Source organism: Polypterus senegalus, chromosome 12 (assembly GCF_016835505.1).
Source record: "Polypterus senegalus isolate Bchr_013 chromosome 12, ASM1683550v1, whole genome shotgun sequence".
Classification (NCBI taxonomy): domain Eukaryota; kingdom Metazoa; phylum Chordata; class Cladistia; order Polypteriformes; family Polypteridae; genus Polypterus; species Polypterus senegalus.
In genome coordinates, this window is record NC_053165.1 from 103614078 (window position 1) to 103641826 (window position 27749).

The following is a 27749-nucleotide window of genomic DNA, read 5'->3' on the forward strand; positions in this document are numbered from 1 at the left end:
GGCCTAAGCGAAGGTTTATGGCTGTGGTGAGAGAGGACATGCTGGTGGTGGGTGTAACAGAACAAGATGCAGAGGACAGAAAGATATGGAAAAAGGTGATCCGCTGTGGCAACCCCTAACAGGAGCAGCCGGAAGAAGTAGTAGTGGTGATCAGGATGGCACTGGCTTCGTTTACAATTTACCAGTGGTGTCCCTACATATTTTAATTTGTACATTTCAATTTTGGAGTCGTCATCATATTGAATTAAATTTATTTATGTACACTTCATTGTTGAGTACCTGAATTTGATTTGAAGATATCTTAATACTGCTATTTGGTGATTATGCTGTATGACAACATGTGTTGGTGGATCTTCATTTCGGTGATATTTTATGGCGTTTTATTATCATTTCTGATGGTAGCCTAATATCTTGCCGAACCTTGTCTCCTTGTTTGTGACTGATCTTCCACAGCTCCTTCCGTGCAGCTCCAGTGATCCTTTTTTGTGCCATACATGCGCCTATACTCATTGATATTGCCTGCTCCATCTCATACTGCTCACTAGTGAGCAGAGGCAACACTGCGCAAGCTGTGCTGATCCAAGGCAGAATTCTATCTGAGCTTACTAGGGTCATGCACTGAGGCCAGTAGATTTAAACCATTGGAATAGTTCTTGTGATTTCTGCTCTTTGAGTTCTTGATTCCCTCTCTCTCTCTCTCTCTCTCGCACACTCACAAACACACACACTCACACACACACACGCGCACACACACACACACACACACACACACATACACACACCCCTCTCTGGATGGCTTGTTGGGCCCTTTCTGACAGCCTCTCTCTCACCCTCTGGCGTGTGCACAACAGTTCTACAATTTTTGCAGATAAACTGGTTTCTTTAAAAAATAAAAGTGTTTCATTCTTGTGGTTTGATATATCATCATTTTAGATATTAGAATGAAAGTAGACTTGTTGGAACATATTTTCAAAAGCAGCTGCTGACATGAAAGGTCTATTAAGTAGTGCCAGCATCATACTGGCAACATATTGCTTTTTGTTTTGGTGGGATATTGGCTTTAATCTGTAGCCATTGCTTTCTTATATTTCTTTTCTTTGAAGTACAGACTACTAAAATAAGGTAAAATCATTTTATGTTTTTTCCTTCAAAGTTGGAAATGAAGCAACAAGTATCCTACCAAAAGTGATGAGCATATTGGAATTATGAAGAAATGTTTGACATATATTTAATATGCTGTAGTAAAGTGGGATCAGTATTTGAAAAAGGTGGCCTTTTTAATAAATAAATAGTTCTAATTTCCACGCTCATATCTTTGTGTGGAGGCATGATAGCATGGTGGGAGTGGTTCCTGTGAGTGATGCAGGTGAGGTCAGCCCGGCACTTAGTGCACAGGTGTGGGATTGCCCGCAACCCTAATTGGTGCCAATTTTATTTATGCAAATGTTTCTATTTTTTTTACGTACTGCCAATATTCACAAACGGTATGAGCTTTGAAAAGGTCAATTATATTCAATTACAATGTTAGTTTGAAAAAAACAAATGTTCTAGCTTAATATACTCATGTGCTCCAAAATGTTTGGAACTTAAGATCTGGTAATTTAAGCAGATGTTTTGTATATTTAAATGGGAACTTTTGTATTTATGCAAACAATAGTATTAACATTGAGCCTTCCAACTTCATTTGCATATCTTTTAATTCTTTTTAGGGGGCTATGCTTATTTCCATCCTATATAAACTTATCAAAATCTCTGAGTTTTAGGGCAGCCATTCTTGTTGATTAGTTCATTTTCACTCTTTCAGATACAGAAATGAAACATGTGCCTGCCGTTGTTTTACAAAAGTATTTAATTCAGTTTCAAAGATATACTGTAACTGTAAGAGTTTGGGCTCCAAATTGTACTTCATGTATACCTGTTTTAGTTGTGATTTTGAGGAGACCGAGTTTTTCCACACTTGCTGCTGTACTTGATCACTGTTACTCAAAAACATTTACCTTTGCGCATTTTTATTGTATTCAATTTATAGAATATACTTTTTAACTAGATGTTGGCAGTTCTACCTATAAAGGTTTGAAAACATGTGTAGTCATGAATATTAGTTAAATGTTGTGTATTAAGTAAATGTATTTTGCAAAAATGCGATCATTTTTAAATAAATTTATATGTTTTAATTTTTTTTTTTAAAATGATTCATTTTCCATAAAATACTATTGACCATTCATTGCAAAGCTTGTTTAAAACCAGTACAACTGGAAAGTTGCTAGTGCAGTGACTTTCATACCTTGTCCTAATTAAACTGTTGCCATCTAATTTTTTTTTACTGTAATTTGTGAGTAAAATTTAAGTACATTCATTTTCCAAGCCTTAAAGATTATGTATTCTCTTCCTGCATTTTTAGTGGCAACAGGTCCAAATTAATTGGTGGCGGAAGTCTTCTTATCCTGAACATCACTGAAGAGGATACTGGCATGTACACATGTTTAGCAGGAAATGAGAATGACACTCTTCAAGCGTCCGCTGAGCTGATGGTCCAAGGTATTTATTAAAATACTTCAGATGCTTTTTTTTTATATATTATACAGTATACTGTATATGGTGCGTCTTTCTTATATTGCTGTCAGAGCATGTGTTCGTCAGTAGTATAGGAGTAGGGTGTAGTTTTCAGCTATGCCACTAGGTATTGTATGTCTTATATAGAAGAAGTCTGCCAAGTATTGTGCTGAATTGATCGAGTGTGTATTTCTGACATTTATCTTATTTTTTTTCTCCAAGCTGGAAAAAGCATGTTAGGTAATATCAAATATCAAGACAACGGTGATCACATTTTTCGACATTGATAACCTTGTTAATAAAGAGTTTCCAGAATTGCTGAGATGTCTGCTTAAAAGCATTAAGAAAAAAAAAAAACACCTGGGGTAGTGGCACATGTAAAACAGCAGTTTGCACACTGACAGCACACCTAACCACACTGTGTTATTAGTCAAAGAGTTTTTGAGGTTGTTGCTTTGTACCCCCTTGGATTCACCACAGCCTTGATGGGTTTTGTGGGGACTGCCAAGGGGAGTTGCAAAGCCATACATTGGGCTTTCAACACACCCGGGAATGATTCCAGGCCTGATTAACGAGCCACCTAGAGCACTCCCAAAGTTAACATAAGAGGAGTCGCCTCACTCCATTCAATGAGCCAGAGTCGGGAGGAAGAGAGGGACAAAGCTTGACCTGGAGGAGTGAAGGCGGAAAGAAGAAGAAGAGGAGGAGAAGACCGAAAAGAGACTGTATATTTGGTGCTCTTTGTACTGTGCTGTTGAGGGAAGCGAGGGAGATGTGCTTCCTCTTTTGTAAATAAACTTGTTCTGTGCTGGAACTGGTGTCTCTGTCTGTCAGGGTAGGGGTAGATGGACCGCCCCTGATTTCCACAAGACGCAATTCTGAATACTTTCGCTGTAATTTTTCTTCATTCCGGAATCATCTTTTTCCAGGATTGTTCATTTTTCTTTAAGCGTAAACTGACGCCATTTCTTTCTTTTTTTTTGTTCATTGCAAAGAAAACTTTGAGCCACACTATGGAACTCGAACAGTACAATATCAACACACAACACAACTACCCATGTGGACTCTTGGTGGAGCACTGACTCAGAATTTGGCAATGTGTATGATGTTGTGCCTACACTGTTGTCAAGCCTCACAGAGACTGTCCGAGACTGGAGATTTTGCAACAGACTATCACTTTCTTTTCATCTAACAAGAAAGAGACAGCCTGTTGCAGGTTTCCTGTGACTCAGTGAAAGTGTATGGCACGGCATGAATTTTTTTTTTGCGCCACATTATAATCTTTGGTGGCCATTTTTATTTGAAAAAAATGTTTGATATACTGAAATTTACATTTTGTTAAAACAAATGATGTATGAATTTTTGTATATGTGTATATATGTATGTAAAAAAAAATATACAAAAACGTTTCTTTGCAGTTTTGGAAGCTTGGGTTACAAAGTAAGTTGTAGAGACAGGAGGGCAAGTCCAGCTTTCCAAGGAAAATACAAGTACTTTATTCCTGTATAGTGAATGCTGGTGCAGTCTCAAGACTTCATTCAAAATAGGAGCTGTTACATTCAGTACTCAAGCATATGAGAAGAGGAGTTGTGACACAGGGGTAAATGTCCTGCTTTAGCTCCCATCTTCAGATTAGAAGAATACCAGCAGGTCAGAATCACTGCTGTGGCAGACCAGAAGAGTGCAAGGAAAAGCAGGTCAAACCCTGGTGTTAAATGTTATAAACCTTGTATGATAAGCAAGTTATGCAGTAAGCCTGATCCTGCAGAGGACAACTAGTTACTTTTGCCCAGAGCAACTATTATCCTTACACCATTGCTGTTAGAGATGTTGTCATAAGAGACCCCAGTCATAATAGTATATGTATTTTTCCCATATTCATTATAACAAAATTTCCATTATAAGGAAATACTTTTATGGTCCTGTAAATTTCATTACAATGAGATGTATCTATATTTGTGTGTGTCATTTTTATTTCAGCTTTACACCATTTATAGTAATTCCAATTTATTGAAAAGAATGAGATGTTTGTTTCAATATAAAAAAAATTTAGGGAAACTACAGCTTTAAAGAGAAAAATCACTGCATGAAGAATTGCGATTACCTAAAGATTGGGTACTAAGTTGAAAAAGCAGCACCAAGTTTGGAATTGAACAGTTTTGAGAAATGGGGTAAGCTCCAATAACACAGACAGAATACACATGTTTATACACACTGCATTACTCAATCTACACATTGCATGTCTGGTAGCAGCGTTGATTTCAATGTGGCCTGGTGTTTGCTGGTCAACATAAGGCCAGCAAACAATTAAACGAATGGTTTTCTACATATATGCTTGTTGTCTCTGAAATAGGAATCTACATTTCTTTGAAACAGGATAATCATACTGTTGGCTTATTTTCCATGACATAGAGGAAGCACACGTAAGATTCCTTCCTTTTTGAAATTTAGTACAGTTCTCCTCAGTTGTGAGTGAAAATCAAGATGAACTGTAATGTCTTTTGAATGATAAATCCCAAATATTAATCTCTTTTTCTTAAAGGAGCAAATGATACTTTTCATGTCTCCCTGCTGGTGTGTATTGCATGCCAGGCCACAAATGGGAGAAGCTATAACCGGAATTACAAATGCTAGATTAGAAAAAAAGAGGCAAGTAAAAAAAAATATCCAACCTAATTTTAGTAATTAAAAAAAAATGTATGTAGTTATCAGCATTGCATTAGAACCCCTTTCCTTTATGGGTTAATTGTATTTATGTAACCCCCTTGTAAAAGTTATTAATTTATTGAATTCTAAGTTATAGAATTGTAATGTTTTAAGGAATATATTTAAAAGCAATATTTTAGCTTTCTACATTTTAATCATAAAAACTGATCAATACTGTAATAGGTTTCCTGGCTGGCAAGAGGTTTAGCATGCTGAAAGGAATGTAGCAGTGGCACATAGCAAGGGACTATCTCAGCAAGATTGTACCCTGAAAGTGAAACTCTGACTATTAATTGGAGAGTCCCTCCAAGCCACCATTGGGGATAGATGGGAGATGTCAGGCATGTTAGGTGATGTTATGCCTCATTTATTTAATTGGAACCCTGGAAGCAATTTTCTCTAACAGCAGGTGATGGCAGGAGGTTTTTTACCTGAAACAAGTGAAGCCTTGCTGCATATTGTAAAGGACAGACAGCATGGGGATCCCCTTGCATACTACATGTTCTAAATATATATTAGAATACAGTAACATAAGTGAGGCTATAAAGGATGCTCTGGTGGGAAGGCTCCAGGTCTGTTATAGTGTGTTCTTGCTCCAAAAGTGATTTTTGTAAGTTGCCCAAGATTTAAATCCACCTGCTTCTGAGGTTTGTAGATGAGCTGCAAGACAGGTGAAGGGTTAAGTGGAAGAGAATTTTGTTCTTCAGGCACTTTATAATGACACCTAAAAGGGATCAGGCACAGTGAGAAAAATAGGAATAGTTTTCTGTTTTATTTATTGGTTTTTGTTTTGTTGGCTGTTCCTTCCTTGTGAGGTTGAGGTTTAATAAATGTCATTTTTAATTTATTAAGTGATCACAATGCCTTCATGTTCTTTAGTTTTAAAAATGTTCACAATTCTGTCTTATTTGCCCCTATCCTAAAATTGAAACTTTTTTAGGCTGCATTTTTTCCCTTTTCATCACATGATTTTCCATTCTTTTGAAACTTTTAGCATTGTAATAGTGACATGCAGTAAATGTAAAATTATCAGGAATTTATATACTGCCACAGTTCTGCTAATAACTAAACAAAGACTTGTTGATGATAGGCTCATTGTCCACTTATCATTTTGATTTTGGTACAGTTATTTGATTTTGGTTGGGGACTGTAGCACAGCGTTCGGATTCTCTTGACTCAACTCACGTGTAATAGTTTTTCCCCACCAATATTAGTTCAAGTAGTACTTAATAACCTAACAAAAGGATTGTACTAAAATTTTATATACAATTCAAAAGTTAATATTTAAGGAACACAATAAAAAATAAGGTACACTCCAGAGAAAAAGGACAAGTTACATTTCAACACCGATTCTCCATCATGTGTTGTGTTTCAGTTTTTGTGCTCTGGCAGGTCTTGTATAAGTTAGTGTCAGATTGTTACAATTTTTCTGGCATTCTACCATACAATAGAAGTACTTATGTATGATGGCAGAATTGCTGGTGTTAACAAGCGTGTATTTAATTTTCAGGGTCTGGCTGCTATGTACCACACGGTTGGTGAGCTGTTTCGTTTTACATTAGTGATTTGCCCAAGTTCACATTAAGCCATGACCCCCCATGGTGAAGTTTCCTTAAGTGGTTCTTTAGCCTTGACAAAAAATGAAAAAAAAGCCCTGTGTATCCAAGTAATACATCTGTTAAGGTAAAATTCTGTCATTTTAAATCAGTGTTTATGTGCAAAAACTCAGCTAGGCGTGAACATGCTGGCATGAGGCATTTGGCTCATACTAAAAAAGAAGCATCTGTCTTTCTAATCATTTTCATCAATGGCCCGATTTTATGCATGGATATTAAATCTGCGAATTGTGGCTGGTACCACCTTTGAAACTTCTAATTATTTTGGTGTTCTTTCCTTGAAGATATCCAACTAAAAATGAATAGCTGATTAAATTTGTCATGCCTTAACTTCTCCACCTAAAATCTGAAGAGTAGAAAAGTCTAATTAAAGTAATACTCCTTATGAAAAAATGGTAAGCATGCTTGAATTCCCATTTGATTAAGATGTAGTATCTTGAACATGTGAATTGGACCATGAGCTGAATGGGCTGAGATAAAGATACCCCGTGCACAAAAAATGAAAGTCAGTCACCCTAGCCATACAAGCAGATCCTTCCTATGATCTAATGGCTTAATACAAATATGATATAATTACTCTCCTTGGAAATCCTGTCCCTTCAACTAGGATGATATGACTAATGTAGAAAAAGTTAAAAAGCATAATCTTTGCATGTTTGGTTGCTTGTTTCATGAGTGTTTTTCAATAAATTTACATTATAGTATGGTTTTCTTATAGGAAAAGAATTGCAAGGTTTGGAGTGAATGAAACATCACTCCAGTAAAAGCTATAAAAAGATACTTGTAATTCTATGATGCCATTTGTTTGCCCCACTATGTAAATATTTAATCTGGACTAAGTTGAGCTGAGGTGAACTGGACCAGTGGCACCTAGACAATTATGATTCTATCATGCTTCTTAGTGCCTCAGCCTTAACAGATTTTAAAAATGGTGTCTTTTTTCCCCAAAAGCAAAAAAGCTTATTTTGTCATTTCTCTTACTTTTTTTTACGATCTGTTCCAACTTTCCAAAAGATGCATTACTTATTATGTCCTAATCTCAGCATCTATTATATTTATCTGCTTAGCAGAAACATTTCTTCAAAGAGGTCAACATAATAGAGTAACATCAGTCTGAGGACTCTTTGGGAAAAGAGTTACAAGGCAAGGGTGCAAAATTGATTTCCACAAATGGGAAACTCAAAACAAAATATAAGCTAGTTACAATTTCATGATTTCTAAAACCTAGCAGCTATCAGTTAGACAGAGATCCATCAAACAAGAACATCATCAGTTAGATCACAGAGACCATAGCATGTCTCTGTGCTCACAACCAGACTAGAGTACAAAATGTCCAAATCAAGAACACAACGTCTGTGTCTCCCACATTTTTAAAGATTGTATGCCCTTCCAGTTCTGCAAATACAGTAAGTTTCTATTAAAAAAAAAAGTACAAAATGCATTTTTGTCCATGGTCATATTTTACAATCACAGTAGCAGATGTTAACATTTAATGAGAGTTCCCTTGTGTGCCTACCCTGTTGGTTACATGAGACACATGCAGTACAGCACAAATCAGGTTTTGACCCTTTAGAAGTCTCATACATGTGTGTAAGCCTGATGTAAAATGCCATCGGGTCCTTCCCACATTTGATGCCTGTAAGTGACTTGAAAGTAAACGGTGGGCATGAGATCCAGTGCTCTGTCCATGTGTCCCAAAATCAAATAGAACAAAATTATTATATTTGCTAATACTGAAAAATGCAAGAATGAAATATTTAAATATAAATGATTTGTGATCTGTAACCAGAAGAATCTCACAAGGTACCATATAAATAAAATTGAGAGAGTTTTTTTATGTAAGATTATAAATGATACTGAAATGAAAATTCAAGGGCTGAGTGAATAACCATGTACGATTTACCTTCAAGTTTTTTATTTTTTTTTTAATGTTCTTTTTAATTCTTCATAGCTACGGTTGTGTAATATCTTTGACACTCTACTGAGTGGAAGCAAAATCTTTGACTGCTTTTAAAGAGTATGTTATCTAGATGAGAAGTGGACACAGTTTGGCTGTTACCTAACCAAATGAGTTTAATAATGAAGTGGTAGCCTCACATTCCTCAAGTTTTAGAACATTACAAAGTCTTTGACAAAGAACAGGCCATTCAGCTGAACAAAGTTTACTTGTCCTATCCACTTAATTCCTCCTAAAGTTCTACTGTCTACCACACCACTTTGGTAACTTATTCCATGTGTCTGTGGTTCTTTATGTAAAGAAAAGCTTCTTAATGTCTGTGCAAAATTTACCCTTAAGTTCCCAACTGTGCCCCTGCGTTGTTGCTGAACTTAAAGTAAAAATCTTGATCCACTGTACTAATTCCTTTCATAATTTTAAACACTTTAGTCATGCCTCCTCTTAATCCTCTTTTTCTTAAACTAAAAAGGCTCAGCTCTTTTAATCTTTCCTCATAACTCCTCCGCTGCAGTCCTGGAATGAGCCTAGTTGTACTTCTCTGGACTTTTTCTAGAGCTGCTTTGTCTTTTTTGTTGCCTGGGGCCTCATGTATGATGCTGTATGTAGAATTCACACTAGAACATGGCATACGGACAAAAACATTCAGATGCACAAAACTGTGTATAAGCAAAGTTCCACACATTTCCCCTTTATAAATCCCAACATAAACTGCCAGAGGTTTATAAATCAACATTAAATGTCTGTTGCTGCCTGTTGTGCTTGCTGTTGGCGCCTGCTTGCAGTATGCGGTGGCTCGATGGCTAGCAGGTAAGTTGGCTGCCTGGCTGTTTTTGTGAGACAGGTACGCCGGGGTGGAAGTTGCCATGAGACGCATTATGGCTTGTACCTCCTGTAATCATAGGTGTCTGTCCTCCCTGGCGAACATTGCCATAGGTAAATTAGCTACACAAACGTGTTCAGCACCACGATCAGGTGGGGACCAATCAGCTGATGCGGTACCTCACTTTCATTTTCGATCTACATCTCCAGATCATTTGCATCAAAATCAGAGTCCAACAAATCATACTCCGTTTCAACAGTTAAAATGGAAAAAGTCATCCACGGATTATTTTGCTTCGAGTATTCACTTTGGTATCTTCCATATGCCATTTTAGAAACTGTTTGTTCTTCGTTACTCGTGCATGCCCAGGGAATCAAGGTCAAATCAACAAAGCTAACTTTTCTTCTAGTAAAAGCGTATCAAAGCGCTGTAACAAGAAGATCACTGATCTCTATTGATCGCTAGCAAGACTGAGGCTTTCAAAATATTAATAATAATAATAACAAAAACTGCATTAATGCATGATAAAATAATTGTCAGTGTTAACGTAATAATGCGTTAACTTGCCCAGCCCTGATTCATATATATTTATATCTATCTCCAGCTATTGATATATTGGGGAGAGGAGAAATTGAAACAATTTCTGTTTACCACTAGACAAGGGGAAATGTACAAGGCCCTTAACCTGAAATTGCTGTGTCTTGAGTATGACATTTAACCTGCATTAACTCTGTAGAAAGGTCCTCCAACTTGCTGAGAAAACTCGAAGGTTGGTGGCAGGATTGGTACTCCAGCCACTGTTTAAAAAAAAATAAATAAATCACACAATGTTACATTCCATTCAAACTAGTATGGTACTGAGGTGTCATCCATTGCACAGCTGCGCTTGGGTCCTATTTTGGGATCCTGAAGTGGTTTGTCGTGGTGGGTGTGGCAATGTGCCATATCACTGCATTCTCCCTACATCTTCTTCCACACTAGATTGGGGTTTTAGTGCTGCAGTTCATATGTCTTCTCCAGTTTCCCACAGATGTTCAGTGCGTTTTTATTTTTTGAATTTTCAATTTTTTAAGTTTCTGCCTTTTTGTTGCATTTCACATCTGGAATGAAATAAGTACATACAGTACATATATTTTCATACCATCATCTTCCAGTACTGTGTTAAAGTGGTTAGGACAATACTTTTGCTGGCAGCTGTGGTTGCATAACAGGAAACAACCTTGGAGCTGAATATCTCCCAAATGTGGAGGACACAGACTGATATTCTTCTTTTCTGAATCTAACTACATGCCATTCCTACGGTTTGTACATTTTGTGTTAAGAAACACTACTGGGGATTCTTTATACCAATGGCAATATGCCTTTATAATGCCAGATTGTAACCACTCTTTCTATCTTTAGTCAAGACAGGGATTTTCTTGTTTGTTATGATATTTACATCCATTTATTTGTTAAGCTTCTGTTTATATAAAAAAAAAAAATCTCTCTCATAGGATAACTATTAATCCCCATAAACCTAGTAGAATAATCCCATTGACTCATCAACACATCCTAAATAATGAAATGTGCGCAAGGATACAACAGCACAGGATAAACTAATTGAAAAAAGGACATGTATAAACAGTAATAAATTAAATAGACCATTGCATATTGTAAGAACCAAAACTAGACAGGATGCCGGTGAGTTACAGGGCACTTCTATGTATGCCTGCATCAAAACACGCAATTAACACCTTCTACTCTACCAACCATGCAGAATTTTCCTGGCGTAGGGGAGGCCATAAAGATTGTTTTGCTTTGTTGCATTATTTAAAAAAAAAAAAAAAAACAGATGCCAAGTACATACAATCTGCATGTAATCCTACAACCTACCCCACTGTATCATTGGAAATTGCAAGTTTAGGAAATCTGTTTTTTGTGTTTTTGGTTCACAATTCATTTCCTCAAAGAAGGTTGTTTTATATTAAACAGTTTGAAGATTTAAAGATAAAGTGCAGTGCTTTACATGTCCTAAATGCAAATTGTATCGCACAGAATGCCATGTGATTTACACTGCTTTTCACTTAGCTGGGTCTATAGAAAATAAGATTGACTCTACTTCACTAATGATTTAAAAAAAAAATGGATAGCATAGAGGATAACACATCTGTTTTACTGATTTAGTGTCCTGCTTTCAAATTCTTCATAGATGGGTAGATAGTAGTACTTTATTTGTCATAAGGGGGGATTATGCTTTTAAAAGGATCTGAAAAAATAAACCAATAGCCACAATTTCCCTCAGGCACACATAATTACAAAAAAAAGAAAACTTCTGAATTATCTAAAGATACAAGAACAGCCACAGTGAGGCATCATGCAGGCATATTGCTGTGAATATAAAGGAGCCCCAGCAGTGTTTCTTGACATACTCTGATGAATAATTTATTAGTGGAAAGTACTCTGTGTCAGTCTGCCATAGAGAAGATGTGCAACATTATTTATAGTGGATGTCAGTGTTTTCCTTAACCGCTACCTCAGTGTATTAAGAGGGCAACCCACAAGTAAGCTTTCTTTCTTCTTTCTATTTGATTCTGAAGTGATGCTACTGAGTTACAGAACATGTAAAGGATGTCACTAACCACATTTAAGGAGCACAGTTTCTGAAAACAGATATGTATGCTGTGCCCTTTATTTATTTATTTTTTTTAAATCTATAGTTCCTCTGTGTTACTGGGTCAGTTCAGCCTGTCATTGACATAGACAACCTGTGATGAGATGCATATTTAAATAAAAACAGTGCAGCTCATGCTCCATGGGTGTAGGTGTGTGCAGCTGTCAAGCTGTGTGGCAGTGAAATTGTTAGAGAACAAATTAGCTGATTGCGTTTGCATGTGAAAGTGTGATCAGCCCAGAAAATGTCCTCATTGATGTTCCTTGGTAATTAAGCGGAGATCACCTGCACCCACAGATGATAAAAGAATCCTAAGTAAGATGTAGAGGAAGAGCAAGAAGGAGGTTAAAATCAGAAGAGAAAAGCAGAAAGAGGAAGTACAGGATCAAGAGAGAGGTAAAGCTGTTGAGAGGAGTCTTGCAGTTCAGGGATGAAGCCTTGTATGGAGCAGTGGCGCGCTGGAATTAAGATCACTTATGCTGAGTGTCTAAGGAGTAGGAGTGACCAGCCACTCTGAGAGGATTCATGAACACCAAGGGACAGCAGTGGGAAAAGGGAGCAAAGCTCATGAAGTCCCCCCTAACACCAAGGAATGGAGATGAGAAAACAAGGCAGTTAATGGTTGACTGGGTTGCCAGAGGGTGTCTCCAGCTACTGAGCTGGCCAGGTAGATGTGAGCAGAGGATGTGTATTGATGGAAGGTCCCCTCTCTGATAGGTGACCAGATGTAGAGGCTTTTTGATGCAGTGAAAGTTATTAACAGTACCTTAATCTTGATGGAGTCTGAACAATTTGCCTATGTCTGTGAGGGCAACTGCATTCATTTTAAGCAAAATTTTATTTCAGTTATCTGTCATCTTGATAGTCTATACTAAGTGTGATGTTAACACCCCAGTATTCCAAATAGTTATCTTCCCAATTTATTAGAAAATTATTAGGTTTTATGTAGACATAGTCCTATATTCCAGATTACTTAAATACAGTTTCAAAATGCATATATCATACATAAAGGCTCTTAACTAGGTGAGTGTATTTTTTATTTGAAAGTAAGAAATCTTGATGTCCTTCAGACCAATCCTGCGTTTTGTTTTGCTGACCAGAAATGAGTATTGCACCTCTTCACGCTCACTACCTGATATGACATTTCTTATATGCTGGTGGAGGTCATTTCAGCTCCCAGATATCCTCATGTGGTGAAAGTAGTTGAAATGTATTACAGCAAGCAGGGTCTTGTGTCTTGCAGAACCTGCTTGAGAGGATTTCTTTTCTTTTTTGCCAACTTCTCAGTTTGTGTTATTTGAATTGTAATTCAATTTCTATTAATTACCCGAACTTTATGATAAGAAAGGGAAAGTATAATTGAAAATTTGATTGGATTCAGCTTTTAATCATTTTTTTTTTCATAATTCCTAAGATCAACACGTGGTTAAATGTGTCATTTATTTTTTATTATTTTATTTATTATTTGCCTGGCACCTTTGTCCAAGGAAGTTTAATAGCATGTGAAATACAATTGTTTCTTTTTTCAAATTGGAGTACAGGCAGGTTAAATAACTTGCTCACAGTCACACAGTATCAGCAGCGAGATTGGAATCCACAACCTCAAAGTTTAAAGTCCAAACTGTTAACCACTGTACTACGCAGCCTTATTTGTAAATCTGAATCCAGAACCAGAACTCTGTGTGACATTCTCTGGGCTAACATGTTGCTTTTTGGTTTTGGTTTCTTCCTTCCCGTCAGGTTTCTGATCTCGAGCCATAGCAAGGGGAGTGAAATCTGTGCATTGAGCTTAACAACAAGTCTCAGTTTTTACTGCAAATAGAGAGACACTAAGATGTTTCTAGCATATTTAATTAGCTCCACTCTCTAGAGTTTATTTGCTGAATATGAGCCAGGCTTTTGTGTTCCATGTGCTTCCAATTTAAAATTATGACTTTGGAACTAATGAAATTTTCATTACCTAATGCTGCTGTGAAATATTAAATTTTAATGAGCATTGTTTTATTTCAAATGCCTTACACTTTGGGACAGGAAGGATAATTTTATGTCAAAATAAAGGAAATCAGTTAAAGAAATATTTTCTTTTTAAGCAAATGTTTTTTGGAAATTCATTTGCTTTTTAATTATACTATTAGCATGCAATAGGTTTATGTGGTGTTGGTGCTTATCTCGGAGAACTGAATGCAAGGCAAGGGCCAACACTGAACACCAAAATAGCAAACCTCACAGTAGCACTTACTCGTACCTGAACAGTTGGCCACAGGTTGTGATGTAGAACCAGTAACCATTGTAATAAAGTCATACAAAAGGAGTCCAGAGAATGGTGCCTTTTACTGGCTTGGAGAAATTTGAAAAATATTGTGCTTCCCAAGACCTGTGTTGAGCCTCAGTATTGGGTTTCCGTCATACATCTTAGGTCAAGTGGTGACTCTAAACTGGCCACATTATCTCAGACTGTTGGTGTGTTAGAGGGTACCCTGCAGTGGGCTGGCAGTCCTTATTGGGTTGGTGTCCACCTTGAACATAATACTGCTGGAATAGATTAAAGTGCTTTGCAGTGGGAATAAACTAGTTGGAAAATGGAAGGATTATGTAATAAATAAGGACTGCTGTTAAATTTTAGGTCAAAAAGAAATGTTTCTTTATGAAACAAAATTTCTATTGTCACAAATACTTAAGATAAACAAATTGTTTCAATTACATTTTCCATTCATCCCCCTCACTTTAGTTAAACATGAAAATGACTCAAAGCAGAAGAAATTATATTTTGTAAACATGACTGTTCCTTGTTCTGTGTCAGTGATTCTATGCTATGGTAAATGATGGCTCCAGTTAAACTTGGTTTCATTGTGTGCATTTCATGGATGGTTATTGTTTTATGTGGTGTTCTCTTTGTAAGCCAAGCATTGTGCTTTTTGCACATTTTCTTGTTTATGTATATTGCTGTTGGCATATCAAGTTTTTCCCGAATGCTGGGATAAGTGAAGCAAAGTAAGCAGTGCATAAACTGTGGGGTTATTTTTGCCCCAATCTGGAATTATCATACATCTTATTGCAGCTTCCATCCCCCTCAACTTTATGTAAGCTAGTGATCAATAACACCTGAAGGCTTCAGACTTTTTATTATTACATACGTTTGTCTTTTGATATTGATTTTCCTACATTTTCTATAATTGAGAGCAGAAGCCAAAGAACTGCAGGTATTGGTCACAGAAATGTGTCAGGGCTATGTTGAGTTGGAAGTTTCCTTTTTTAATGTTAAATATTCCTCTCTTGCAAAGGTTATTTGAGACTTAAGACAATTCTAATTTAACTGATGAAGTTTAAAATATGACCTTTGTCATAAGCTTCAAATAAGTAAGGTCTGTCCGTGATAAGCAAAGAAAGTGCTGCATATCAAAAGTCAATAGGGACACTGTAAATTAATAACCTTGAAAAATACAGCAGCCTTTTTATTTTTAAATAGCCTATCCCATAATGCTGCTTTAGAATTTCTAATTTCAGAATTTGTTTTGTGAGCAGCGAGCAGTGGATGGATATTAGGATCAGTAAAAATGTACAGGAGGTAATAGCACTGGCTGGAGATTTAGAGGCATTCTTCTAATGACCTTTCTTTGTTTCAGAAGTCACATAACGTGTTGTTCTGTAGCATATCATAGGTTTAATAATGGTACAAATGATTATTTCTTAATTTTATGAGTTAGCCCAGCTGGATTTCCTTTAATTCAGTAAGTAATACACCATATAACATTTATGTAACCCAGTAACTGCAGACAATACTTGAAAAAGAATTAGTGTTGAAAAGAAAATCCAGTTTTTCCCAAATGTCAGCATGAAGTTCGGTTCTAATTCAGTGAAAAATAATTCTTTCAGCGCAATCTGAAAATTAACAGATTGAGATTAAAAAGCTGTATGTGTGGTAAAGAGTATAAGAACACACAAATGCTTTGAGTTTCCTTTTAATTTCTGTTTGAGCCATTGTTTTGATTTTAGTAAATCACATTATGAATGTTGGAATTCAGCATTCCAAGTTTGTACTCTTCTACAAAGACACTTTTTTTCTACATTTTTCACATTTAAATCCTGGTAATTAGAGCAAAAATACAAATACATTTTCAAGACAAATTCAAATGTTAAATACCCTCCTTTCATTTAAATACTATACTTGGATCACTATGTTTAGTAACAAGTTTGACTTTGGTACATACAGTAGACAATAGGGCAGTGGCTCCCAACCTGCAATGCCCGAAACCCAAAGGGGGTATGAGGGTGCAACAAAGGGGAAAGTATGCTGTCCAACTTTATTATGGTGCAGTCACTATTTTGCAGTGTTCCACAATTTCTATGTCATGTATTAGATAGATAGATAGATACTTTATTAATCCCAATAAAAGTTAGTGCTCCTATTCTATAATATGGAAATAATCAAGCATTGTATGTGGAACTGTCACCTGTGAATGAACCACAGAAATGTGCATTCCTGTAGGGCTGAGCCTTCGTAAAGGCAAAAATCTTTTTTTTTTTTAAAAGAATGGACTTTGGACCTTCCAGTAATATATACATAAGGGTGAGGTTTAGTATTGATTTCTGTGCTTACACTCATCCAATTCTGTTTTTTTAAACTGCAGTGCAGGTGTTATTGGGGGGGAAGTTTGTCAACTGTGTTTCATTGCTAAGTGGTGCCCCAGTACTCACTGCCTCACAGGGGTCTCCAATCCCCCAAACTCCTTGACTGTTGATCATGTGTCATTTCCTTGCAAAACTTGATGCCTCGCAGGATACCTCAACTCCGGATTATCAATAGTTTCTAAGCTTCCCAGGGGACACATTTGCAATATTATTGTCATTTAAAAAGGTAAATAGCTGAGTTAAAGGCCTATTTTTTTGAGTTTTTTGTTCACCCACAGTACTGTGTGTGGTTCTGTTTGTGACTCAAAAATTAGAAATTTGACTTCTTCATCGTCAAATGTGATATTACTTTTGTAGAGAGTGTAAAAATAAATCTTAACATTTTCTAAGGATCAAGGCATAGAAAAGGTTGGGAAGCACTGCAGTAGGGTTCATCAGCCCCTGAAATCCAACATAACAAAAATTATTAAACATTTTCCTGTTTTTGGTAAGGTTTTGGTATGCTGGTTTCTCAGTTTCATGTAGGTAGGTGCAAGCTGTTTGCAATTATAGTTACCTTTTACTTAAGCAGTACCGGCAGTTCATGGGAAAATGTTAATGAGAGCGTGTTTCCACAGATGTTAACTGCTAAAGAAGTAATTCTCTAGTTTATTTCCTTTTGTATACTGCTGTGAACAGATTCTGGAGTCAGTTGCCACAACTCAAATAACAGTTATATCTTATATTGGCCACACCTATTGGACAGATTGTGCATCCTTCAGGCTCTGTCCTTTATTTTCTTCTGAACAGCCTGTGGCTACTCTGGTCATCTTCTGTTGTAGTGGAGATGGGCATGCAGTTTACATCTGTAGGCTGTTTTGCTCTTGACTGAATAAACCTAACATTGTACTTAACTAAATATATTCTTAGAATTTTCACATAAGAAATACAGAGTGTTCAATGTAGTTATATAAAGTAAGGGAGACAGAATATTTGAGGTTTTCAGGGAAGGTTGTTATACTCGCTGACCATTAGGCATAAGGTCAGAACTGTCAACAAACAACATAGACTTCACTGTACATGAAAGTGGGTCTCAGACCACAGGTTGAGTTTTTCATGCACACAATTTATTTAGTTTGTCAAATACTCTAAAGAGTACAGTAAATTTCAGTGTTGTTTCATAATACACCATTGCAACCACAAGCTTGTTTTCAAATCAAACTTAACTGGAATTGGCAAAGGACTAACTTACTATTGTACTTCAACCTATTTCATGATATACTAAGATGCTACTAGGAGCAGCAAGCTGTAGTTACTGCAGTTCTCACGAACGGCAGATGTGAGAGGAAATATTTGAGACATTCTTAATCCTTTCACTGATAATGATTAAAAAATAAAGGGACGTTACAGAAAGGATGAATTATATAGCAGTGGATCTTGCATCGCTCTCAACAGTAATATTATAGTAAGATGGAAAGACAAAACAGACAAATTTCCAGTATTTGCTTTTCTGGTCAAATCAAACATCTGCCTCTGCTATGTCTGTACCCAGTGTTGATGTTTTCACAGAAGAAAATATCACCATTTTTTTTTGTATATCCAGTCAGGATCCTCAGAAAATTGGTCCGCAAGGCATTCAAAGAGCCATTGTTGGAGCAATATTTAATATTAACTCAAAAAACAAAAATATAAATTGAAATTTGGATGGTTTTGCACTACAGTAACTTTGTTATGGATTTATTGGGTCATTATTATTACATGTACTGAGTACCGTGAATTTCTTAGTTTTATATGCTAAATCAGTGTACAACATGTCTTGTCTTGTGCAGTGCAAATATTTTATGTTAATATTGTAATAATCAGCAGGTTACCCTGAAAATGGATGGGGCTAAATGTATGATTGACAGCAACCTGTCACATACTGTAGGTATACTGAACTCAGAGTTCTATAAACTCTGGGGTTATTTGCAAAACACAGAGAACAAGCCTAGGAAGGTTCATGAAGGCAGGCAGATTCTCTTAGAGAGATACTGTTGCTAAAGTTTGCAATCTAAAGTCGAATACAGAGCGAGAGTCAGGGTGACAGTGTGCAACAGTGGAAGATGATCGACGATGCTATACAACTAACACAACACGAGGAACAGCATTCAAAATGATGTTCCTAGTTGCTACAGTATGTGAAGCCTGCTGTTTTATGAGCAATTTCCCATGGTGCAGTAACAGCAGACAGCTATGCTGTTTCATTGTTAAAAGTAGCAGGTTTTGGAGTTAACTGTCATTTAGTGTGTGCCTCAGTCTTTCCATCTTGGTGTTCATTACACTATTCATTTTAATACAAAAGAAAAAGCTTATAAACACTTGTTAAAACTTGTGTATTTTCACACTGATTTTTGAAAAATTATTTTGCAGTGTTTTCATAGATGAATACTTTATAATAAGTAACACTTAACATACAGTATGTTTCCTAATTTTATGGAGATTTCATACAGTGGGAATATAGAATTGTGAAGCTTCAATCGTAATATGAATTCTATTGTCTCATGCCTACTAACCATTGTGCCAGAGAGTGTGTTGAATGTAGAACTGCATACACAAGAAAGAAATTCATTGTACTCAGTACACATGACAAACAACCTACAACCCCGATTCCAAAAAAGTTGGGACACCGTGTAAAATGTAACTGAAAACAGAATGCAATGACTTGCAAATCTCAGAAACCCAATATTTTATTCACAATAGAACATATATAGAAACATATATCCAATGTTGAAAGTGAGACATTTTACTATTTCATTAAAAATATTAGCTCATTTTGAATGTGATGGCAGCAACATGTCTCAAAAAACTCAGGACGGGGCAACAAAAGCCTGGAAAAGTCGGTGGTACTAAAAAAAAAAAAATTGGAGTAACATTTTACAATTAATTAGGTTAATTGGCAACAGGTGAGTAACATGATTAGATATAAAAATGTTAGATTGGCAGAGTCTGTCAGAAGTAAAGATGGTAGAGGTTCACCAATCTGCAACAAGCTTTGCATACCAATTCTGGAACAATTTCAGAATAATGTTCCTCAGCGTAAAATTGCGAAGAAGAGGAGATGCTATGCAGTGGTAAAATGGCCCTGTCCCAACTTTTTTGAGACCCATTGCTGCCATCAAATTCAAGATTACCTTATTCTTTTCTTAAAATGGTACATTTTCTCAGTTTAACCATTTGATATGTTTTCTATGTTCTATGGTGAGTTGTATAAATTTACAAATCATTGCATTCTGTTTTTATTTACATTTTACTAGCGTCTCAAATATTTTGGAATTGGGGTTGTATAAACTTAGCTCTAGTTTGAGCTCAATTATTTGATCTTGCTCTGTGTTACAAAGGGCTGCTCAGAGTAGAGTCACTGAAATCCTAAAAGTTGTGGGCATGGAACCTTTTTTTACTTTCTTGTGTGGGAATTGAGATTGTGGGAAAAATGTTGGATGGCAGGTTCTGTTGGCCCAACTTATATTATTAGCTATGTGGCATAATGGGAAAGGGGCGTTATAATGGTGAGAGGCAACATAAAAACCCATCAGACAGCAGGAGTGCGCTGGGGCTGATGGGAGGACTCTTTTATCAACACAGCCAGTTTTTTTTTTTTTTAAACTAACCAAACTTAACCTACTGTAAAACGCCAAGCACAATACAACATTTAGGTAAAATTGCAGCGATTGTGTTTAGCCATATTGTATTTCTAAAAGTTTGCGTTTATTTTCACCTGAACCCCTTTTAAACCATGAGGACTGATTTAGATCATTGATGTTAGGTAGAATGCCCAGTGGAGGCCGTGTGGTCTTGTGCCTTCAGAGCCCCTTTCTGTCCTCCAGGCCATCGGACCTTACATTATTCTATGTTACTTAGCATTGCCCAATCTTCAGTCAGTCAGTCATTATCCAACCTACTATAGCCTAACAAAGGGTAGGTGCCTAATCTTATTTTTATATTTTTCTTTATTTCTTCATCCTGTAAAGCAGTTTGAGCTACATAATTTGTATGAAAATGTTCTATATAAATAAATGTTGTTGTTGTGTGGTGTTGCCAAGGCCATAAGAAGCCATATTTCTTCCTATTTCTCAAACACAAAGTTTAAAATCCATAACAAACTGTTTAGTGAGTTTTCAGGCTGTGAAAATGCATGTTAAACAAGGTTTTGCAAAAAGAAATTCCACTGTTTCACCCACCACTACTTATTTTGTGATGTTAATATTTTGCCTATACTGTGTAGGGAGATTTGTACCACTGGGCAAGAACCACAGTGGGCCTGGTGTGTGTAGTTCAAGCATGTAGATCACTGCAAAAAATAAAATCTAAGCAAGTGAAAAGCTTTTATATCAAACCATAAAATCTTGATTCCCTTATTGTAAGAATTATTGACTTATCAAGGAAGTTTGTGTTAGAGATTATTTAGGTTATTTTAAGAAATCTTGTCCAGTAAATTTTGCTCGCCCCATTGTCATTTGCAACTAATTGTTGATGCTTCAGTCCGTGGATTTAGGTTTTCGGCATGCCATCCAGTTTATTAAATGTGAGATTAAACCTCTATTCACCAGGAAGTACAAAGGAAAAGCGGATTTGGTTCCAATCCACCAAGGACTTACTGCAATCATTGAATCCAATCATAAAGAAAAAGAAACAAATTAATAACTTGTGAGACTGTAGATGAGAGAAGGGACGCTTGCATTTCAACCAGAAATGTCAAAATTGTCAGCATTTAAACAATACATAAATATTTGGTTTCTTACAGTAATTCATTTTACAAATATACCAAGGGAATGCTAGTAGAACTCCTGTGTAAAAAAATAAATAAATAAATAAAAATAAAATGTTGCTTTGAATATGAATGCACACAATTATAGAAATTCTGCCTTTCTCTTTGTATTAAAAATCCAGTTGTAATACCATTATTTTTATAATTTCATTTCCTTCCCAGATACCTAAAATGTATTAAGAAAATGAAGCCTACAGATGTGCAAGGAGCAATCAAAACCAGCCAGGGTAACACAGCTATAAAAGGGATAGGGAAGTCAGACATTTTCACCAGGTTTTCACTGGTGTTAGATTCAGATATTTGAATTGACTTGAATTATCAGAGCTGAGACAAATATAGCAAAATTTTAAGGTACAATGGACACAAATCGGGTTAATTCAACTTGCTGTGATGTTTTAGTTTAACAATCCCTGGCCAAACTGAATTTAGTTTCAAAGAGAATGTAAGAGAAAGGTATGCTTCCCGCTTTCTTTAAGCAAAAAATAACAGCAAGATATGCTGACCTTGTATGTCAAGGCATTTGTCCTGATGATTTTGGAGTTAGTAAAGGCTTTGTGCAGCTTATGCAATGCATCATTAACAAAGCTACAAAATATAGGTTTGATGCATCTAACGTATTGCTTTATCAAACTTCAGAAATGGTTGGCAGTGGAAGGAGCATCTGTGGGAGCAAAGGGGCGTGAGATAAAAATAACAGATGTGCACGAAACTCTTCAGAGTGGGTGAGCACATGTTCTGTAGGTATAAAAAAATATCGATTTAAAAACTGATCAGATTATAAATAATAAATTGCAAACATTCAGTTAGTGCTAGGGAATAAATTCAGTCGGTGATCATTGATTTATGTTGTTTTTGCCAAGCAATAAACAGTGGAACCTTGATTTGCGAGCATAATTCATTCCGGAAACATGCTCACAATCCAGAGCACTCGTATATCAAAGCGAATTTCCCCATAAGAAATAATGGAAACTCAGATTATTCGTTCCACAACCCAAAACTATTCATATAAAAATGATTAATACAAAGTATAAAGTAAAAATACATAAAACAAATTAACCTTTGAAAAGAATCATGGCTGGTGTGAGTTTGTAAACTCTTTTGGGATTCGGGACGACAGGCAGAAGAGCGTCCGGAAGCAACCGCAGGCTTGAAACAATGTAGTAGTTCACAGTAAAAGCGAATCCAAAAAGATCGTGGACATGCTATAAGCGCCTGCTGTTGATGGGTAATACAGGAACATTATAAGTGTGCAGGGCATAGTATTACTTGGCCCCCACCCTGCCTGACTGCTGTGTCTGTGTATAGTTAGTGGCAGATCCCGCTACAATAACGTGCTGTTCATGTTTCAAGCTGAGTAAAGCAGGTGTTGCTAAAGTACTAAGACCCAGCTTCGTGTTTTGGGGTGCAAGACGGGGACTCGCACGTTACAAAACGCACACATGGTCACCAAGCTATAGTAAACATTATACGCTTGTGCGGATGTTGACTATATGAGTGATGCACGTCGACTCAGGTGGAGAATGGGAGACAATTACCCACAATCCTGCAGTGAGAGAGAGAGAACCATCAGCTCAGTTGTGATCACGTGGTGCTTGGCAGACAAAGCGTATATGTACTACTCGTATTACAAGACATCACTCGTTTATCAAGTCAAAATTTATTAAAAATTTTAGCTTGTCTTGCAAAACACTCGCAAACCAAGTTACTTGCAATCCAAGGTTCTACTGTATTCCTTATGATTTACTAACTTTTGACTAACATCCAACTCCACTCTTCTCTTTTGTTTTATTATTACTATTATCATGACCAGTAGAGGTGCGACTGAGCCTCAAAAACACCAACACAAATACAGGTCCTGGGTTCAACTAAAGATTTTATTTTCTATAAATATCCCTCTTCGGCTTTGTTCAAGCATTGCATAATGCACAAAATCCAAGCAATAATCTTCTTTCCCTTCTTTGTTTGTGTTCTCCTTCCTCTCGTCCAGGTGTGCTACATCCTCTTTCACCTGACTCTGACTCCCTGAGTGAGGAGTTATTTCCTTTATACAGATTCCAGGTACTTCCAGTGCCACCAAATTGCATCCAGGAAGCACTTCTGGGTCAGGTGGAACCTCCCTAAAAGTAGGAAGTCTCCCCACAGCTCCTTCTGGTGACTCCCACAAGATCCAGCAGAGCTGCCCATTGGAACTCCATGTCCCTATAAGCCCTGCTGGATTGTATATGGGAGATCCACCAAAATGCTGCCCTCACCAGTCAGAATGGGGAAGCAAATGGCTCCAGGTTGCGGTCTTCTTCCCTTAAACTAGCCTAACAGCTGGGTAAGGAACCTTGAGCCATCCTGGCCGGGACACCAGTCCATGGTTGTGTCCATTACATTGTATATACAACTTTTGGTTAATGCGTTTCTCTAAGGTGACTTACAAAATCACGATATGTCAATTCTTATAGATCATATGTTTGTAATTTGCACGCCAGCAGGTTACGTGATTTGAAGAGGGTCACACAAGGAGGTTGAATTGAAAATTTAGTCAACAGTCTTGCGGTTTAAAATGTGATGCCTCACTCCACCACAGTGCTTGCCACTGCTTTTGCAAGTTTGCAGCTGCATAAAACGTAATTATTAGATTGGAGGAAATGCCACAGCACAATAAGAGAAGAAGTTGCATAGGAAGATGCCTCATTCTTAGACTGGTCCCACAGGCTGACTATATGTATTTATGTATGGATGTATGTAGTGTAAATTACTTATTTTTGCAATGTATTTGTGGTATTTAGTTCTCTTTTTCGGGTCTATGAAGAGTAGAAGGAAGGAAGGGATGTCTGTTGCCAATTGTGGTTTATGGGTCAGTTGATTGCCTGCTGCTGGGCCCTGGGGTGTGTGTTAAAGAGTCATAAAGCCAAATTACTGTGATGAGGTAATTGGTGCGGAATTCACACTGGTTACTGGCAGAAGAAATGGAAAACTATTTAACATCTCAAGTTCCTGGCTTGTTATTTTGATTTAGGAAAAGACCTGTGAAAGCAGATTGCTCAATATTTGAGGCCACCTTCTCGAGACAGAAACAGAACTGTTCAGTTAAACATACTTGTTTGATTTATCGTATATAAGTCAGCACTGTACTATGTAAACTCTACTGTACATCCTCTTTTATAAAGCGGGAGGTGTACTGCTATGCTAAACTATACCTACACATATTGGGGTGCAGGCAGTGGGAGGCTTTCTGTATTTATTAAATAGCCAACATGAAATTTTAATTTCAGAACTTAATTTTATTGGTGTTTCTTGCTTTGTTAGAAACTAATGTATGTACTCTGTATACAGCATATCAATAGTCTATAGCTAGGCTTTGCTATGACTACTCATATATATTTTTTTAAATTTTACAAACACACTTTTGATTTTTTTTTACCCCAATAATAGATACAAAAGAGAAGCAAACTAGATAATCTCAGCAAAAAACATGTTTCAGCCCATAAGCTCAAACTGATAAGGGGCCACTGTGGCCAAAGGTTTTCCTCCAGCCAGTTTCTTTATTAGAAGGCAATTATTTCTACAGAACATACATTAGTAATATAGAGGATTTATGTAATCTGAAAGAATGCCTTCATTGCATCTCTTCACACATAAAATAATGCTATGTAATAAAAAATGTGTAAAATTGGCACATTGGCCGTAACGTGCAGAGGTAAAGACGTACTGATGTTTTGATGTCATCTTTGCAAACGAGAGGGAAGCAGCTTAGAGTTGTTTTTTTCTGTGGTGTGAGAGTTAATTAAAAATATGTTTTGCTCCTAAAACTGTGATTACCACTAAGGAGCTGTTTGTGAATATTTAAAGCTTTTTTATTCCCTTTAGAAGGGTTTTTTTCTTTTTTTTTTGTTGCAAAAACAGTTGGGTGTTTCGGGTACATTTAGAAAAGTTACTTGTTATGTGTACTTGTTTTGGTTATTTGTATTCAAACTATAATTGGCGAGGCAGAACAGTAAGAAGTAAGTAAATAACCCGACATTGTAACAACAAATGGATGATAAGTAACAGAATCAATGATTCCTTAGTGGGGGTGGAAAAAGTTTGCGGCTGACGTCAAAGCAATAAAGGGCAAGGCTTAGCTGTACATAGGCAGGCGGCCCTTCTTAAGATGCCAATTGGGCACCAGCAGCTGTAAGAGCAGACAAGACAGTAAGAAATTGGGATTCCTTTAGGAACAGATGAGGACCTGTTCCGCCGTGACGTGTTACATCTGAACTGGAGGGGCACCAATGTGTTGAAGAGGTGTATGAGTAGGTTAGGTGAGGATTGTTTAAACTAGGAAATGGAAGGGGGACAGGGAGTTTAGAACAGACCATGTTTACATCTGTACAAAGAGAAACAAACAATAGTATAAAAATAAAAATGCATAGTGACGTAAATTCTAATCCAACATTTAATTGTAAAAGTATAATGAGTAATATGTTAAAAAAAGGCATGCTTTAATGCTAGAAATATCAAAAATGAAACGGTTGATATGGAGTTGTATGTAAAGGAGCACAGTCTTGATATTATAGCAGTAACGGAAACCTGGCTAAATAAAAATGGGGATGAGTATAGCATAAAGGGATACACGATTTTTAGGAAGGATAGACTGAAAAGGAGGGTAGGGTAGCTGTTTATGTGAAACAGAATTTAAATGCTAGTCCTTTTCAGTGGAATGATGAGCCCCCATCTTAATGAGGACATGTGGCTTCACCTGAATACCATTGGGAAAAGGACTTATTTTAGAAGTGTGTTATACAATGCAGACAGTAATTTCAACACAAATCTTTTTACTAATATTAAAAAGGCAAGTTTATAAGGGGATATTATAGTTATGGGGGGCTTGAACTACCAAAATATTAACTGGACTAACCTAGCAAACAGCAGAGCACAAGACTTTTTGGAGGTAATTAGTGTCTGGTTTTTAACATAGTATGTTAAAGCACCAGCTTGGAGTGAAGCCTTTGTAGATTTAGCATTTTGTAATAATCTAGATAATTGAACTACTAGGATCAAGTGACCGTAGTATAATTTTTAGTGTTTTGGAAGAGTGAGGATGCAGTGACTGAAACTGTTAAGTTTAACTTTGGTTTGGCAGATTTTGAGCAGATGCAGCAAAATCTAAGGAGGAAAGACTGGGATAAGCTTCTAAGTGTGGAGACAGTCAAGGAGCAGTGGAACAGGTTTTAAAATGTTTTACATATAATGCTGGACGGGTACAAACCTAAACTTAGAATAAGTAGAAAACTGAAAAAAAACAGTCCACAGTGGGTTAATAATTAATTCAAAAAGAAGCTACAAAGGATAAAAAAGCTGTATAAGGTGTATAAAATTAGTAACTGCAAAGGGAAAAATATTAGGGAGGCTTAAAGTCAGTCGAGAGGAGTATAGCAGCTAAAGTAAAAGACAACTCAAAGAAATTCTTTCAATATTTTAAATGTAAAAGTACAGTCAATGAGGAGGTGAACTGCATCAGGAATAATAAAGGGGAATTAAAAATATACACACTAAAATAGCAAATGCTCTAAATTTGCATTTTTCTGACGTCTTCAAGTGAGGAAGTTGAATCTCTGTCTGTGGTAAATGGGTCTACTACTAAAATGGGACTACTAAAGAGGTACAGAGGAATTTGGAAATTGTTGAAGGAGAAGTACTGCTTAGATTGGCTGAAATCAAACAAATCTCCAAGACCAGAAAATATTTAGCCTTGAGTTCTTAAGGAGAATATGGAGTACATATTGATGCATATTTTTATGAAGTTACTGCACTTGGGAAAATCTGAAGGACTGGAAAATGACAAATATTATCCTATTATATAAAAAGGGTGACAGGGCAGATCCAAGCAGCTATAGCTCACTAAGCTTAACATACATCACAGGAAAACGAATGGAAGGAGTTGAGGAATAGATTGAGCAACACATAGCAAGAACAGGAATTTTACTGAACAGTCGTATTGGTTCAGAAGAGTGAGGTCATGTTTTACTAACATGCTGGAATTCTAAGAGGAACCAACAAAACAG

General features: G+C 36.6%; 1 protein-coding gene across 7 annotated transcripts in view; it reads left to right on the forward strand.

Moving 5' to 3' along the window:
• Positions 1 to 27749, forward strand: part of LOC120541448 (neogenin-like) — a 396809-nt gene that overhangs the window by 267050 nt on the left and 102010 nt on the right. For all 7 annotated transcript variants that reach the window (XM_039773085.1, XM_039773086.1, XM_039773079.1 and 4 more), the window contains exon 5: positions 2402 to 2538. In XM_039773085.1, coding sequence (XP_039629019.1) covers positions 2402 to 2538 — 137 coding nt within the window. The remainder of the gene's footprint in view (positions 1 to 2401; positions 2539 to 27749) is intronic.